The following is an 18,380-nucleotide window of genomic DNA, read 5'->3' as shown; positions in this document are numbered from 1 at the left end:
AGTGGGTACATATGTTCTATCTCACTCTTTTGTATTATTCTATATGTCGGGAGATATGATTAATTAAAATAATATTTAATAATTATAATTTAAACTTAAATATATTTTTTAACTAATCAGAGTTGATGATACATAGAGTAGTACATGCTCCCATTCAGAGTCCATCACGAAAATTATGCATTGAAAGTTCCTAAAATAAGCAACATTTAAGCCAATGATAGATCCATGCATAAATAGCCAGCTGAAAATCCTAATTCCATTGGGTCGGAAGGAATACAAAATTGGGACAGGTGATCCTTTTTCATATCATGAGCCATAGAATAGGTTGTAAGATACAAAATTCTCCATCCAAAGTATCACTTTGATATATAGTAATGTAATTATATATATATATATATATATATATATATATATATTTATAGTAAATGAGATAATTATGTAATTACGGAAGAAAATAAATATGATTATCATGGATATTAGTTATTGTGTGACACAGGATAAAATCGAAAATCTTTTTGAATTGCCATTACTAAGAATCCACAATGCCTTTCTATAACATCCTCATTCTCCAAAGTACCATATTGAGAAAGAATTATATATATATATGTTGATTATTAATATCAAGGTATCTAAACACAAAGTAATTTGGTATGAAACTTAAGTTTAATATCTTACATGAAATATAAACAATTTGAATACAAACCCAAAGCAAGGTATATATATATCATTTGTAATATATTACAGGCTTATTAGAATTCAAGTCCCATATGCCACCTTCTTTAAGATACTCAAGATACCTTGAGAATTCAGGTTTAGCTGTTGTTTTCTTCTTCCTTCCAAAATCCAAGAAACTCAAAAGTGGATGAATCTTCTTCTTATCATTATTACCCTTCTTTGTAGGGTTTCTTTGAAGACTAATGTTCCCAAAGGTTGAACTTGAACTTGCCCTTGAACTTGAAGTCACTCTTCTAGAAAAACTAGGTGCTTGAGAAGCCAAACTTGTGCTTCTTTTGAACTCATCATTCAAAAGGGTAATAGTAGAAGATTCTTTACCTAATCTCTCATACCCTCTCCTAGAAGTCATTGATCTAAACATGGTTATTTGCTGAATCTTGTTGTGTGAAAGATTTAGAATGGTGTATTAGGAATATGTAGATATGAATGGAAAAATGTTTGGTGGGAATTGTTGTTGTTGATGAGATAACTTGGAGCATCATAGCATAAGGGAGGGCTTTATATATATATGTATCTAACAAATAGGTCAACTTTGGTTTGCTAATACTTTTGGTCTTCAATGTTTTTATTTAATTTGTAATGATCTCATGTTTTTAATGCTTCAAAATAGGTAATGTGATTTGAATATAAGATAAACTTGGCTATGTATGTTGACTTTTTGAGCCGTCACAAGTACTTGATAAAATGATATAAAGTTATATTGAAAGATACAAAATATATTTGAATAAGATAAATAAGTGATATAACTACAATTTTATGGTGCAAAAATATTAATTATAGGTAATTTGGAATGAAGATCACTTGTTCCACTTTTTATATTCCATTGTATCTCAAGTTAATTAAAAATTTAAAAATAATTTTTTAATATTATTTGTTGAAATTTGATTAGTTTGAGATATGAGAACATAAATATTTGGGACATAAGATCCACTTACTGTGTGCAATTAGATACACTCATATATGATTGGCTCACGTGAGAGTTATTATGTGAGAGACAAATATATGTACTTACTGAATTATCCTATCTAATTATTTAAAAAAAATCTAAATGAATAATAGATGAAGTATTTACCATATATAAATTTTTACATTGATAATATCTATTATATTCTTTATATATACATATATATATATATATAGAGAGAAAAAATATATGCAATGATAGTATTTATACTTTCACTACATCATTCACCATTTATTTTTAATTATCTTTGACTCTTAAGTAAAAGTAATACACAAATGAATTATATATTAATCGTGTATAAATCTATATACATGTGTATATATATATAATGGTAGGTGGCAATATTGATTTTGTCAGTCAAAGTGTGTCTAACACCTAAAAGCGTGTGCATTAAAATTTGTAGTGCTGACATATGAATATGATACACTGAAACATTCATATAAATGGGTGAGGAGTTGACAGGATATGTTTGAATGAGTAAACAGAATAAAAATGTGCATGACCTGTTCATACTTCTCTACCTCAAATCTCTAATTTGTGTCAATTTATTAAACAACTAACACTTCACTATTTTAAATAGTTTGCTTAAATTTGTTACTTTTCTACTTTTCTTTGACTATGAAAAAACTGATGATGAAATCTACAAAAATAAAATAAATAATGCTGCATATTTAAGATCGAAATAAGTTTAAAAAGAATCCACGAGCCTAGAGAAACAGAGGAGATTAGTTTGTGAAGGCAAATAAACTATTAATGAGTGTAATATCTATAAATTGTTATTATAAAGATTTGTATATGATCAATACATCATTTGTAATTTATTTGAATTATTTTTTTTGAAGAGTCAATGATATTTAAATATGAAAAATTGATGATACAATGATAGTGTATAGAACTCAATGCATACTTTTTTCTCATTATTAGGGAATAATTGATCTCTTATAGTCAGTAAAAGTCTAACATTTATACTGTTTTGTTTAATTTTAGAAATATTTTTATATAAAGTAATTAAATAAGACATATATTATTATTTTATTAGTTAAAGAATATAAATTATCTCCTTATATCAGGAGATACATTATTCTCTGTTATGTATAAATTATGGGTGTGATAGATGGAATGTATATTTTGGTTAATGTGCATTAATTTACATTATTGAATATGATACTTATTTAAGATTTTTACACTCAATTGATGAATCTATATAAAAAATTTGGTCAAATTCATGTATAGATTCTGCAAATCATACATTGTATAAACATAATTAAGAGCTACCTTTTTATATAAATCTTGGCTGATTTCTGTAGACCCCATCATCCTCCTTTAATCCGCTTTGCTCTTCAAATTTCCTCATTTTGATAGATTCTTCACACTTTCCTTCGTCTTAATATAGTGTTTTGTTAGGATCCACAAGCTTCTAAGATGAAGTAAAGTAGAGGGGTAGCCAGATGTCTAGTGCACAAGTTTCCACATAATGATCTCTGAAAATGGTGTTATTCTCGTAACCAAAGAAATTGACCTCTAGATCACAAGGCAAATAACCTAGCTGAGCCGAGTGTTACCTCTCACCCCAGAGTAAATTTGAAGTAAAAACAAATTCGAAGGACCAAAATGTCCTTGGTATTGGGCAATTTTTCAATTTTTAAGTATAGATACTGAAATAAGACCAATATAACATGGCCTTGTTGAGTTGCTAGAAATATGATCAAATTAATGCAGATTCATGGTATTCTATATCCTTAAAAAGGATTGAGTTAGAACAGGGATTCCCCCAATGTTAGTTTGATTAAGGAAAGGCCAACCTAATCATATATGCTTCTGCATCTATATACTTATGAGTTCCTTAATTTCTTGCCTCACGTGGCTTTAGTATTTTTACATACAAACATATAGGGAATATTATTACAGAATATGGACTATGTTTAAAAAAATTACTCAGGTTTCCGACGCCGGAACTGCCTCCCCGGGGAAGGCTGCTTGCTTGCAAAATGCAATGGAACAAAGGGTAGAAACAAAGAGGGTGTTCTATCGCTCTTCTGAGTTGAATCTGTTCCAAGCTTCCTGGAAAACAAAAAACAGAAGAAAAAAAGCCAAAATGAGAAGCAAATGATAATAGTTATTTAAATGCTTTATCTAACTATCTCAACTAGAACACTTCATGATTTAACATCGGATGAAGATTTGTTGTATAGGCCAACTTGGGCGCACATAACAAACAAGAAACAAGGACCAGATGAATGAAAGCCTATTGATATTCAAGCATGGGGTAGGAGGTTTAGTAAAAGGTGTCAAATGCCAACTGCAACAAGCACATAAATATGTAGAATGTCTTTGTAATGTGCATAATAGTACACAGGATAGGTTTGATGTTCTGCAAGATCATTATGGGATTTGCTTCTTCAAAGCTTATACAATTACTAATTTAAAATACCACAGGCAACTCCACTATATATATTGAAAGGGAAAGAAGCAGCTCAGTGCACGAGGCTCCCACTTAGTGAGGTCTAGAAAGGGTAGTATGCAGCCTTACCCTCATAGCGAAGAAACTATTTCCAAGATTTGAACCTGTATCCTCATACTCACTAAGCAACAACTTTACCGTTGCGCCAAGCTCACAATCTAACTCCACTGTATATATTGATTCAAATAAATAAAATAACTGGGTTAGAGAAGGCATGCCTAACATACCTTTAAAAGATCAAAGACTTTTTCACATATGTATTTTTGTTGAATGCTTGCTCCACGTTGCTGTAATTTGTCAGGATGGACACACAGGGTGGCCTTCTTGTAAGCTTTCTTCACAGCAGCAGAAGTAATGACCTCTGTCAGGGGAATTGGCTGCCACCTGCTATCGGGACCAAGGATCTGACAAGTCGGAAAAATTAGAAAATGAACCATATCTAGAGTCTAAGGTTATTCATAATATCTTCAAGGTTAAGCTGGAATAGACAATGGAAAATGTCTTCAAACAGAAATAGCTAGGAGAGAATAGAAGGGAGTTAAGAACATCAAGAATCAGATCAAGCAACCAATTGATGCAATCTCATCTGTGTTTCTAAAGAGAAGATGGAGTTAAGAGGGCAAAAGAGCAGGGATATGAAGAGATAATTCAGAATACGAACACCTACATATTGCAAGGTTGAAAGCAATGCACGCAAGTTTCCTTCTTTTCCACTTGACCACCTCCTGATTTCAGCATCTAGGGTCTCTGCTAATCTCTGTAAACATCATAGGTGCCAAGTAAACAATGAAACATGGAAACAACAATTCAGTGCCTTGAAAGAAAAACTGTTCAGATATATGTTTACATTTCTCTCAGCTTGCTCCTTATGAGCTACAAGGTCACGCATGTTCTTTTCTTCCAAGGCTTTTGCCTGAGATTTCCACAAAAATCATGGTCATGATCATGTTATTAAAAGTAGACAATTTATGTGTGATCAATTTAAAGATTAAATATCTTACTGCACGCTCAGCTGTTCGGCGATACCTCTCCAGTCTAGCTCTACTCCTCTGAGCTGATTCACCTTCTGATCTCTCAGAAAAAGAGGAAGCTTCAAGCAAAGGATAACATCTAGTTAGGATTATATCAATCAAGTGCATGCAGTATAATCATTATTGACCGTTTATAATAAGTAACAACAGGAGTGTCACACATTACATACCCCCATAAACTGAGGAGTATGCATATCTGGAACCAGTGGAAGAGCTAAGGTTCTGAGAATGTGGGTCCAGCGTATCCTGTCATTTAATTAATTAGAAACACATTAGGATATTATGCAATTTATCATTTGCAGATTTAAGTGGATACTTACTGAGGGCGAAGAGGCCTGTCTGCCATCATTTCTAAAAGAAACACCAAATTTGTCAGATACAGATCTCCCCAATCGTTCTCTGGACTCAAACACGGCCCGCTCATCCTTTACTTTTTCCATTGCACGCTGTCTAGCCTCTGCAGTTGCTCTTTCTACAGCAGCACGCTCTGCTTTCAACCTGGCCTCTGCAGTTGCTTTATCAGCATAAGACCTATCCCTGGCCTCAGCACATGCCTTCTCCAGTCTTTCTCTGGCTTCAGCCAGTGCTCTTTGTCGAGCTTCCGCAGTTGCTTTCTCAAATGCAGCCCTTTCCGCTCGCTCTCGAGCTTCAGAAAACACCCAGTCACGAGCGTCAAAAGTTGCTCTATCAACAGCCATCCTATCCTTTTCCCTCTCCCTCTCAGCCTCCAGCATTGCTCTGTCAACAGCCATTCTGTCTTTTTTCCTTTCCCGTTCTCTCTCTATTTCTTCTTCCATATTTCTAAGATGATCTTCTTCCAGCTCTTTTTCGCTTCTCATCCTTTCCAAGTCTTCGACTTCTGAAGCAGGAGTTTCATTAAGACCTTTCTCTTTTATTTTTGTGGATTGGGCTAAATGAAAACTTTGAGAAGTTTTATGGACATTTACAGCTTCTTGCACTGTTGCAGGTTCATCTGCTACTCTGCTCTTTCTGTAATCACCACACAGGCTTGATGACATTTGGTCCCTGCTTTCTTTGGGGTTTATTGCATCTTTCACATGTTGTGTAATCTTTCCTCTCTCACCCCATTCATGAACAACTTTCCTCTCTTGACTTTTTGGAACAAATTCCATTTCAGGGGCTGTCTTAGTTTTCTCAGTGCATGTCTGTTCACAACTAAAACGAAGTTCATCAGCATTTGTCACATTACGATCCACCTCTCCTGGCTGTGTCCCTGAATGCCTTGCATCTTCTCGGGTCATTTCGGATGCTCTTTTATCCTTGTTAGCCATTAGATTTTCCATCCCTGCCTCTTTGAGTTTCTTTTCACCAACTTCACACCCAGTTCCTGTTGTTCCAATTTCTTGATCAGCAATAGGCTCTTGAGATACCTCCAGTTTTCCAACATTTTCTCTGTTCTCTGCTTCCCATGTCACAACAGTTTCTTTTGCAAACTTCATGTTTACCTCTTCTCCATTCCCTTCCATTTCCAATCCATTATCCTTTTCCTTCCCGCAAGCATCTTTGAGTATCTTCTCAGACAACTCAAAGTGACTATCCTCATTCAATATATCCACACTTCCTTCCCAGTATGCCTGATTGGGCGGGCTCTCCAATTCCTTTTTCCTCTGAGTCTCATTTTCACTATTTCTTTCTAGATCTGGAATTTGTTTCACTACATTCTTCCCCTCACCACCACTTCTACCTTGAAGTCTATTTGCTTCTCCATACCCATTAAAAACCTTTCTAAATTTCTCTTTACCTTGATCTCTTTCACATGCCTCATTTTCCCCCTCCGCAAAAGACTTTTGAGTTATTTTTTCATTCATATCTAGTTCAAAGTCTTCTTTTAGTCCCATTTCGTTCTCTACCTTCCCAAGAGTCTGTTTTAGGCCTTCGTCGAATTCTTCCTTTATAAAAGCAACTTTTTGCCTTTTCTCAATTTCTCCGCTTTCACATGCCTCTTTCAGTCCATACTTGTTCTGATTTTGGTTAGCATGTTTTAAAAAGACTTCATTTTCTCTTTCTTCAGCCGCTTTTTCCTCTTGATTATTCAGCTTAGAAGCCTCATCTGATCTTTCATCGATTTCCTCCAGCTCCACGGAATCTTTCACTTTCCCCTTACTCTCTACTTCTCCGAGTGCAAAAGCTTCTCTTTGAACTTCTCCATGGTCTTTCATTTTCTTAGATTGCCTGTGCCTTTTTAGAGTTAGCTGCTGCTCTTCATCATCTTTTACTGCCTTCTCATTTTCCTCATGCTTCATGCTCCACTGAACTTCATTTAATGTTGGTGTATCAACTTCTTTTGATTTCTTGCTTTCCACTCGCTGATGGTCCTTCTGTTGACTCACATCTTTTAAGCTTCCAGATTGGTCAGCTTTAGCTATATTAATTTCAGTTTTTCCATGCTGGTGGACCATTCTTGCCTTCTCCTCTCCTTGCACAAAGATTTCGGCTATTTTATCTTCCTTCACATGCTCTCTTTGACTGCCTTCCTCACCACATGAATTAGAACTTGTAATGTTTTTACCCAGTTCATAAGCCTCTTTAGCTGATTCAGATTTCTTCTCGTATTCCTCCAAACGATAATTTTTTACAATTGCTTTTATCTTATTGCATTCATCTTGAACATTAGATGCTTCTCTTTCTTTCATGCCAGACTCGTATGTTTTGGTATCTAGCATCAAACTGTTGGTATGATTTATGGGATGAATTACCTTTCCAGGTTTTTCTGTTCCCACCAATTCAAAAAATCCAGTTGCTTCTTTCCATGTCCCGACTCCAGTACTTCTACCTGATTCTTTGACATGCTTTTCCTCAAACATGTTTAAAAGTTTTTCCCCGTCTAATGGTTTTGGAGATTCTGGGTCAGCCTTCCTAGCTTTATGCCTTTCACCTGTGACAGAAACTTCCATTTTTCTAGATCTCCGATCACGAGTTGCTTGCACTGTCTCATTATTAAAACTATTTATACTCTCACTCATCTTCGCATCATTATTTTTTACATCGTAACTTGATTTTACATTGATTTCGAAACTCCCCTTCTTTCTCTCCTCCAATTCATAGGCACTAAGTTTTGCTTCTTCTGTACCAGCAGCAGACGAATTCATATCAACTTCCACATCAAAGATAGGTAGTGAATTGTCACCTGAAATATCTTCAGAATCAACTCGCTCATCATATGCATGCAATCCATGAGTGTACCCCTTTTTGGCATCTAATTGAGGTGGTGGACGAGACGGGGGCGGGACTTGAGAGGGTAAAGTTCTGAGGCTGATGTTGGACACAGTTACAAATATCTCACTGGAATGAGAACCATTTCTGCTGCCTCCACTATGAACATTCAGATCATTAACAAGAGTCTGTTCACCAGAAGCAACATTACATGGATGTGAAACAGTTTTCTGCTGATGGTTTTTCATTATGTTGCCTGTATTGAATTCCATATCAAGGTCAATATCATCAACAACCAGTAAGGGTGGTTCATTCCTGTGCAAGCGTGCGGTTTCATCAAATACTTGAGTGAAGCCAGGTACAGCATGCAACTTAGTTACGTGAGACTTATCCATTGAAATATCTTCATTGCTTGTAGCTTTGACCTTACGATACGAAATGTTGAAATCTGCAGTACCATCAACGGACTGGAAAAGATCTCCCTTTGATTTCCTTTGATTATTTCCAAAATGTTCGGAGTCTCCTGAGAACGAATTGGTGTCTACAGGAGTCCTACCAATGAGAAAAGAATATGACTACATTATTAAATTATCATATCCCAATATCGGTTAACTAAAATAAATAACGAAAAAGAAAAAGATAGAAGACAATGACATTCTATGCAAATAGACACACAAAAAGGGGGATTTTTCATCTAATTAAGCACTCTTACAAATACACATAGAAATACTGCAGAGCATAGACAACACGAATTTGGAAGATACCAAGAGTACACACAGCATATATCAAATATCATATTCTACAAAGTTCACTAGTTAATCAGAAATTTTTTGAATCCAACACCTATTTTTTTTTACACTACCAAGGGTATCCCTTACCTTTTTGGATAAGTAACTAATCCTTTTTGGAATTTGGGGTTGCCCCTCCCAACAAGTGTCGCTCTCACTTGGGGATCAAGTGGGGCCTTACAACACTAACTAACGCCTTGTTGGTTCCAACACCTATTTTAGGGTATAATAAAAAAATAAAAAATAACAAGACTAAAAGCCCTCAAGAAATAAACCAGCCCTACTTTTCACTGCGTAACAACAAATTTCCTCATGGTATAAAAACAAAAAATCACTAAATGCCAAAAATATTTATATACCAAAAAAAGTCATTGAATTTGAACCACAATTTGTGCTCCAAAAAATTGGAGCAGATCCATAATTCCTTATACACATATATCACCCAGCATAATTTTTTTATTCCTTATCAATACAAAGCTAAAGTTTATCTACAACTGCATTAATATTCATAGTTAAAACAGCACTTCAATTTCCACTACACAAAAAAAATAACAAATCAATAAATGAATGGATCATGCATTTTCATCACATTGCATACTCAAACGAAAACACAAAAAAATACAACGATTATTTTAACACAATGATCGCATTCATACCAAGCTTCTTCTTCTTCAGAGACACCGTAGGGTTCATCGTGTTGGCGAAACAAGTCCTCATACGATACCGAAAAACCCGAACCATTGAAACCACGGAAAACCTCGGAGTAGTCGAAACCGGAGCTTCGGAAATCGAAGAAGACGTCGTCGCCGTCAACCGGCGGAAGATCCAGCACCGGGATAGAGGAAGCGCGTGGCGCGTGGAAACTTGAGAAAATCTCGGTGTAGTCTTCGAACCGCGGCGAGAGGGTAGTGGCAGCGAACTTCGTTGGAGCGGCGTAAACGTCGTCGTATATAGTGTTAGTTGAGAAGCTACTTCTGTTAACGGAAACCTTGTTTGGTTTTCGAGAATGTGCGAGACTTTCCATGAAAATGTAACGTTTAGGGTTCAATGATTTCTCTCTCTTATTTCTTTCTCTTTTTGGTTCTTCTTCTTCTGAGTTTCTCTGAGTGCAGAGAGTGTAAAAAGGTGATGAAATGTGAAATGACCAAATAGGACTTCTTCTTCTATATCGGGTAAATAAGTAACTAATCTTTTTCGATATTCATTGTTATTTAAACCAATCGATACCATAAATTCAAGGATTTAATACGTATATAGTTATAGCGTAAGTGTTTTTTACATTGTCAGTAAATTATTGACCATTGATTTATTTTTGTTAATCACCATTGACTCTCAAACAAAAGTAATACAAATCAATGGTGTATGTATGATATGCTGAGTGTAAAAAAATTTACACTGTCAGTGCACAGATTTTAAACTCTAAATTTAATATACAATAGAAGATTATATTAACAAACACAGTGTTGATTTAGTCATGTAAGATTTTATTGAGCAATATTTGTTGTGAGGTTAATCAAGAACCAGAAAGTATTAGTTCATTGTCGCCCAAAAGAGGTGAGAGGATATTTTGGTAGTACTAAAAGAGATGAGAAGATTCTATTAATAATAGATTTTTAACCGATCATTTTGTCGATACTCGACTAAATTGTTTCATTTCTTTTGTTTTAGTCTATGAATCTAAACGAGTTACGCGTAGACCTCATTACGCATTCCTATCATTAAAGGGATCAATCACTAAAGCCGAGGGATTTTATTATATAAACAGATGTCACTCTCATTAATCGAATATTTAGTTTATTGTGATTGTTGATGATCTAGTGAGACCTTTGCTCATTATCTTGTCATGTTGTTTGGTGTGCACAAAATATAAATTACTTAACTAATATAAGCAAATGAAAAGTGTAGTTGGTGAACCATGACTCTTCGGCAATGATGAAGGGTTGTTGAGTTTCAATTTTCAACTTTACTAAATAAATAAAAATAACAACACATCCTAGCTGCTTCCACGCGTAGAATATTTCTCAAATTATTACCTCTTTTATATATATATATATATATATATTAATTATTATTTGAGTTATTCTCTAAATTATTTATGTGAATATGTAATTTTATTTCCACAAAAAACATCAATGGTACAGTGAAGAGGCATGGTAGGTTTATAGTATACTATTTAGGAACAAAAATACAAAACCAAAAGAAGGCAAATAATACATGTCATAACTTTTAGAAAGTTAGCCTATTTGCCTCTTTAATTTAAACATGGCCCAAATTAAAAATATTAAATCATTAAACCTTTTAACTTAAAAAAAATCAACCAATCATAAGGAGTACATATTAAATGTTCGTCTCCATTAATCAAGGGTCGAATACTTGATTTTACTTGTGTTTTTAATAACAAAAATGTTATTCCATTGTATATAAAAGGATAAAAGTGTTTTATTATGTTATTGTTTTCTTTGTTTTTTTATAATAATTGTCTCTCATGAATTACAGTAATTAGAACTATTAAATATTGAATTGTATATCATTTATTACATATATTTATTGATGTGAAAACTGACAATGATTTTTTAAAGTAAAGTTTCAAGCTGTTCCAGAGAAAATCATGGAGAGATATTTGATTGGTAGAAAAGTGAATCAGTTCTTTAATGTATCAAAATTATAAATATAGGATATATTAGTATTTAGTTTATATTTTTAGGAAAAATTGAATTACTAATAAAAAAATTAGAATCTAAGTGGATATACAATCTACTTTGATTATAAACTAATCATTTACCACATTTATAATAACAAGGGAATAAATTGTTTTAATGTGCACTTGGATCTACGTTGTATATATACATTAACCCAATTTTTAGGGAAAATTATGTCATTTAAAATAAAGTTTTTAAAATAAGCTTCTCCAATTTCCAAATAGGCTCATGATTTCCTTTATCTTTCTTTGTTTACAGATTTAATTATACTGATATTCTTTTGAATTTTAGTGAAATTATACAAATCACTTTTCTATACGTACACAAACCTCTCTTAGTTTTTATATACTTTCACACTGACCACCTCTGCATGATAAACAAGTATAGTATTTTAAACAAAAAAAGTGATAAATGCAATTATGTTCAACAAAACATGGTATATTGTGAGGAAGAATCCAAATAATATACAAATCAATGTATTTTTATTATTTTTTGTTATAAAATGTATCAACAATTCTAAAGAGATATTGTTTAAATTACTCTTATACTATATCGTAACGAACCAAAAATAATAAAGAAATATCGATTTATATATTATTTGAATTTGTTTCTACAATATATCATATTGTGTTTAACTTAATTGCATTTATCACAACTTTTGTTTAAAAAATTACACTTATTTTTCATGCAGGGGTGGTTAGTATAACGAAAGTATAGAAATTCGGGAGGTCTGTATAGGTGTAAAAGTGAGGAATGGTTTGTATAATTTCGCTAAGACTCAGAGAGTGTCGGTCTAATTTACTCTTTTTTATATGTGATATTTTCTAACAAAAACAACTTATTAAGGTCAATTAGCGGTTTTGGGGTTTTGTTAAAAGAATGATTCAATTCCATGGATTGATATTTATTAAGAAAACATTCATCTACATGGAAAATGATTAATTCTATACCCATAAAATGAGATAATACTTTTGGTAGAATAAAAAAAATGATTTAAGGTTTGGATGATTTTTTAACTTCAAAGCAATATATAATTTAAGTACTATTATTATCTATTTGCAACTTACACTTTAAAGAGAATAAAGTGTAATATAAGACTTAAAATATATGAAATATATTAAATCACTCCCAAACATAGCTTAGTTACAACATAAGGACTATTAATATGAGTAGAAATAATTCAGAAAATACAAATACTTAAGTAGTGATGGCAATGAGTTAATAAGTTTCTGAATAAGTCACTGCCTTAAGCTCTCTACTATGTAAGTGCCATATAGGTCCCTGCAAAATGAAAGAAAAAAAACAATGTAAGAAACATATATAACATGACTGCAAAAACATGGTGCCAACTCTAAATCACTCGTGTAACTGGTGTTCGGCCGAAAATCAGAGCAGAACATATAAGATGGAGAAGGATAAGACTATAGTATAGTAAAGGATAATAGCTTACATAGAGTACTTGATAGCCTCAATGGCAGCTTCAGCTGGTAGAAAGTCTTCAACATCAACTTTTTTGTTCTCATTCTTCTTATCTAGTGTCATAAGTTAAGGACATGCAACATTCTATAGGGGTGTGGTTAGTATTCATAAATCATAATAACATTTACATGAGAAAGTGGAAAAACCAATCATTAATTAGTATAATTGTTCTTTAACATGCAAATATAAGAGGATACAATCCTCAAAGAATCTTCGAATTTCCGCAAGCCGATGGGGAGGAAGCTCCTTGATGTCCCAGTAATGGCGAAATTCCGGGTCATCAGCACAAACTGCTATAATCTTGTCATCCTTTTCTCCCTGCATGAGAATTGAGAATGCTCTATCATAAATCATGTTTATTAACAAAGGATATGCAAATGTAAGAAACTTTTACCTGGTCGATCATGGGCATCAACCCAATTGCACGAGCGCGAAGGAAGCAACCAGGAATGACAGGCTCCTGCATGAGAAGTAGGACATGAATGGGATGATTATCTTGACAAAGGGTTGTTGGGATGGAAGCTTTGGAGCTACACAACTTAGAATAATTTGCTTCTTATTTGGATGCTTTACAAATGAAGGGTGAGTGCCTATTTATAGGCTTTCTACAACACTTATGAATTTCTAGATGGTTCCATAAGTATCTAGTATACATTTTTCTCAAGATTTCTAGATACTTCTTTAATTATAATACTAAATGCCTATAATAGAATATACTAGAAGCTTAGGATAATTCTAGATATTATGGTACAATCATCACTACTTGTTTCTACACAAGTGTGGAAGCTTCTAGAAAGTGTGCATCAATATTTTATCACTCCTCCTTGATGCACATTTTTGTAACTCCTAGCATCGATCGTAGTTGCTCGAACTTTGGCCTTGGTAATGCCTTAGTGAATATGTCAGCAATTTGATCTTCGGTCTTGCAATACTCGAGCTTTATTTCTTTATTCTCACTTGCTTCTCTGACAACATGATATTTAATTGCGATATGTTTTGTCCTGTTGTGATGGACTGGATTCTTTGCTATCGCTATCGCCGATTTGTTGTCACAATAGATTGTCATAGGCTCCATCTCTTGATCTCCCATATCATTGAGTATTCGTCTAAGCCATATAGCTTGGTTAGTCGTCTCTGCAGCTGCTACATACTCAGCTTCTGTTGTTGATTGTGCAATGATTGCTTGCTTCAAGTATCTAAGAATTCTTTTTCCAACTCCAAAGTGGATTTGACTCGGGCTTTGCATGAATCTTGATAGAAGACTTGTAGCATACATGATATCTGGTCGAGTGGCAGTGAGATATAGAAGACTCCCGATCAAACTCCTGTAGAGAGATGCATCTGCCTGTGGAGATCCATCGTCCTTCTGTAGCTTCTCATTAGTCACGAGCGGAGTAGCAACTGGTTTGCACTCACACATCTTGAACTTCTTTAGTAGTTCTTCTATGTATTTCTTCTGTGAGATGAATATACCTTCTTTTCTTTGATTTACCTCAATTCCAAGGAAGTAGTGCATTAAGCCTAGGTCTGTCATCTCGAATGTCTTCATCATGTCTTCTTTGAACTCTGTTATCATCTTTATATTGTTTCCAGTGTATATAAGATCATCTACGTACAAGGAAACTATTAAAGTATCATACTGACCTTGGGACTTAATGTATAGTGTAGGCTCACTCTTACTCCTCCTAAATCCTTTATCGACGAAGTACTGGTCAATTCTACTATACCATGCTCGAGGAGCTTGCTTCAAGCCATATAGAGCCTTCTTCAATCGTAGCACTTTGTTTTCGTTGCCCTTGCTCATGAACCCTTCTGGCTGCTCCACATAGATCTCTTCTTGAAGTACTCCATTGAGGAATGCAGACTTGACATCTAGCTGGTAAATGCTCCATCCTCTTTCTGCTGCAAGAGCTATTAGAGCTCTTATAGTATCTAGACGAGCAACTGGAGCAAATGTCTCATTATAGTCGATTCCTAGTTGTTGAGAGTAGCCCTTGGCTAATAATCTCGCCTTGTGCTTCTGTATAGTACCATCAGGATTAAACTTTGTTTTATACACCCATTTTACTCCAATGATGCCAAGTTGCATGTCTCATATATATCTACCAAGGATCTTACTCGTCTTGGAGAAGATTCTGGTGAAGATTGTTCATGTGGGAGTGTAGTTGGCGTACCTGGATCTTTTGTTGATTCTTCTACTTCTCCAGTTACTTGTGGCTGTTGTGTTGGTATGGAGATGTTGTGTCTCTCAATCTTGCCTTCATTCCAGTTCCAAGCGGCACTTTCATCAACTTCAACATCTCGACTGATGATAAGTTTCTTCGTTTCTAGATTGTATATGCGATAGCCTTTTGACTGTGTGCTATATCCCAAGAAGATGCCTCTTATCGTCTTGTCTTCTAGTTTGTGTCTCTTTTCTTTTGGGACATGTAGATAACAGATAGATTCAAAAACTCTTAGATGTTTAGCTGATGGCTTCCTACCGCTCCAAGCTTCTATAGGAGTTTTACCTTCGACTGCCTTTGTTGGACATCTATTCATTATGTAGACAGCTGTGTAAACTGCTTCGGCCCAAAAGGTGTTTGGCAAACCTTTCTCCTTGAGCATCGATCTAGCCATCTCCATGACCGTGCGATTTTTCCTTTCAGACACCCCATTTTGTTGTGGAGTGTAAGCAACTGTGAGTTGACGCTCTATGCCTTCATCCTCACAAAATTTATCAAATTCGTGAGAGTTGTACTCTTTGCCACGATCGCTTCTGAGTACTTTTATATGTTTCCCGCTTTGCTTCTCGACAAAGGCCTTGAACTTCTTGAATATTCCAAAGACTTCTGATTTTTCTTTTATAAAATAGACCCATGTCATTCTAGAAAAGTCATCAATGAAGAGGATGAAATACCTGTTATTAGTGAGGGATGGCGTCCTCATTGGTCCACATACGTCAGTATGGATGAGCTCCAACAAGCGTTTTGCTCTCCAAGATTTCCCACTTGAAAAAGGTAGTCTATGTTGCTTCCCAAGTAGACATCCTTCACAAGCTCCTTCATTCTCTTGGATGCATGGAAGATCCTTCATCATTCTTTTATGATATAATAGCTTTAAGGCTTGGTTATTAAGATGACCAAATCTTCGATGCCATAGCCATGATTCATCAACTTGAACCTTCATAGCGATGTTAGTAGCATATTTCCAAGTTATTGGAAAACTTCTATTTCTTTTCTCCATTTTAACTTGGGCTATTTCAAACTTTCTATTATTGTCATATATATTGCATGTATCTCCCTCAAAGTGGAGAGAGTAACCTTTTTCCATCATTTGGCCAATACTCAAGAGATTTTCTTTAAGGTTAGGAACTAGTAAGACATCTTTGATAAGTCGCGTACCTGATTGTGTCTCCACCATGACAGTGCCTTTGCCTTTAGACTCAACCATGGTGCCATTACCTAATCGAACTTGCACTCTGACAGACTCATCAATATCTTTGAAAATGCTCCCGTCCTTAGCCATGTGGTTACTACAACCACTATCCAAGTACCAGTTTTCTTCTTTATCACGACTACAGACTTGGTTGGCATAGAATAGTTGTTGGTCATGTTTGCATTCTTCAGTGAAATTGGCCTGATGATTATTTTTGTTGCGACAATTTTGCTCTGAGTGCCCAAATCTTTTGCAATATTGGCATTGTATCTTTCCTCGATATCGACAATATTTTTCTGAATGGCCTGACTTCTGGCATATGCCGCAAGGAAGATATTTTGCTTGATTGTTTCTAGAGAAATCTTTAGAAATCTCTTTGTTTCTAGAATGTTCCGCACCAATATTATTTCTTCTTTGATATTCTTTATTCTGAGACCTTAGTCTGAGCTTTGATTGAAAGGCATTTTCTAGTGAACCTTCATCATGCCTACTCAATCTTTGCTCATAAGCTTCTAGAGAGCCCATTAGTTCTGTTACTGATAGAGTAGACAAATCTTTGGTTTGCTCAATCGTAGTAACTATTGAGTCATATTTTTGGGGAATTGAAATCAGAATTTTCTCAACAATTCTTTTGTCAAGAATATTTTCCCCATAGGCTTTCATTTGATTGACTATTTCTTTTATTTTAGAATAATAGTCTTTTATGGTCTCAGACTCTTTCATCTTAAGTAATTCAAACTCACGCCTAAGAGTTTGAAGTTTAATGGTGCGTACCTTATCACTGCCATGAAACTCCTCCTTTAGTGTATCCCATGCTTCTTTGGCACTTGTAGCTCCCATTATTCTTGGAAAGATAGTCTCCGCCAAGGCTTGTTGTAGAATAAATAACGCTTTTGCATCCTTTTGCACATTCTCTTTCAACTCCTTTTTCTGAGCCACGGTAAGAGTTGAAGTATTCTCTGGAGTAGTGAATCCTTCTTCTACAATATCCCACAAATCTTGGGACCGGAAGAAAGTAGTCATTTTTGTATTCCAAAAATCATAGTTTTCTCCAGTGAAAATTGGGATAGGAATTGATGATGATTGAATAGTGCTAGCCATAGCTCAAAGTGTATAAATATGGTTTAGTTTGGATGTGAGATTCTTGGAGATAGTTGGAAATGGATAGAGTAATATTCTACGCCCAGTGTATGACCAAACGTAGCTCTGATGCCACTGATAGTATTTTAGAAATGGAAGTTATAGTAGTGAAAATAGAAGTGGAGAAGCTTTGGAGCTACACAACTTAGAATAATTTGCTTCTTATTTGGATGCTTTACAAATGAAGGGTGAGTGCCTATTTATAGGCTTTCTACAACACTTATGAATTTCTAGATAGTTCCATAAGTATCTAGTATACATTTTTCTCAAAATTTCTAGATATTTCTTTAATTATAATACTAAATGCCTATAATATAATATACTAGAAGCTTAGGATAATTCTAGATATTATGATATAATCATCGCTACTTATTTCTACACAAGTGTGGAAGCTTCTAGAAAGTGAGCATCAATATTTTATCAGAAACCATAGATGTGTGAGTAAAGAATGCGATGAACCTATATCATTCAAACAATGCAGTAATTATGATT

General features: G+C 34.5%; 2 protein-coding genes across 6 annotated transcripts; both read right to left on the bottom strand.

Moving 5' to 3' along the window:
* Positions 582 to 1,179, bottom strand: LOC109332821. The gene has a single exon (XM_019567888.1). The coding sequence runs from the start codon at positions 1,094 to 1,096 to the stop codon at positions 725 to 727; it is 372 nt and encodes a 123-aa protein (XP_019423433.1). The 5' UTR covers positions 1,097 to 1,179; the 3' UTR covers positions 582 to 724.
* Positions 3,506 to 10,259, bottom strand: LOC109332816 (auxilin-like protein 1). 5 transcript variants are annotated; one of them, XM_019567877.1, is made up of 9 exons: positions 9,810 to 10,259; positions 6,226 to 8,917; positions 5,512 to 6,189; positions 5,362 to 5,437; positions 5,162 to 5,250; positions 5,008 to 5,073; positions 4,828 to 4,917; positions 4,388 to 4,564; positions 3,506 to 3,760 (listed from the first exon to the last, which is right to left on the bottom strand). In XM_019567877.1, the coding sequence occupies exons 1-9, from the start codon at positions 10,175 to 10,177 to the stop codon at positions 3,725 to 3,727; spliced, it is 4,272 nt and encodes a 1,423-aa protein (XP_019423422.1). In that variant the 5' UTR covers positions 10,178 to 10,259; the 3' UTR covers positions 3,506 to 3,724. The 5 variants fall into 5 exon arrangements, with proteins under 5 accessions (XP_019423422.1, XP_019423423.1, XP_019423426.1 ...); XM_019567878.1 differs by having other exon boundaries at positions 5,512 to 7,679; positions 7,722 to 8,917; XM_019567881.1 differs by having other exon boundaries at positions 5,512 to 7,652; positions 7,815 to 8,917.

The sequence above is a fragment of the Lupinus angustifolius genome, chromosome LG18 (genome assembly GCF_001865875.1).
Source record: "Lupinus angustifolius cultivar Tanjil chromosome LG18, LupAngTanjil_v1.0, whole genome shotgun sequence".
Lineage (NCBI taxonomy): Eukaryota > Viridiplantae > Streptophyta > Magnoliopsida > Fabales > Fabaceae > Lupinus > Lupinus angustifolius.
The sequence above is the reverse complement of the archived record's forward strand: the minus strand, read 5'-3'. Positions and strand labels throughout refer to the sequence as shown.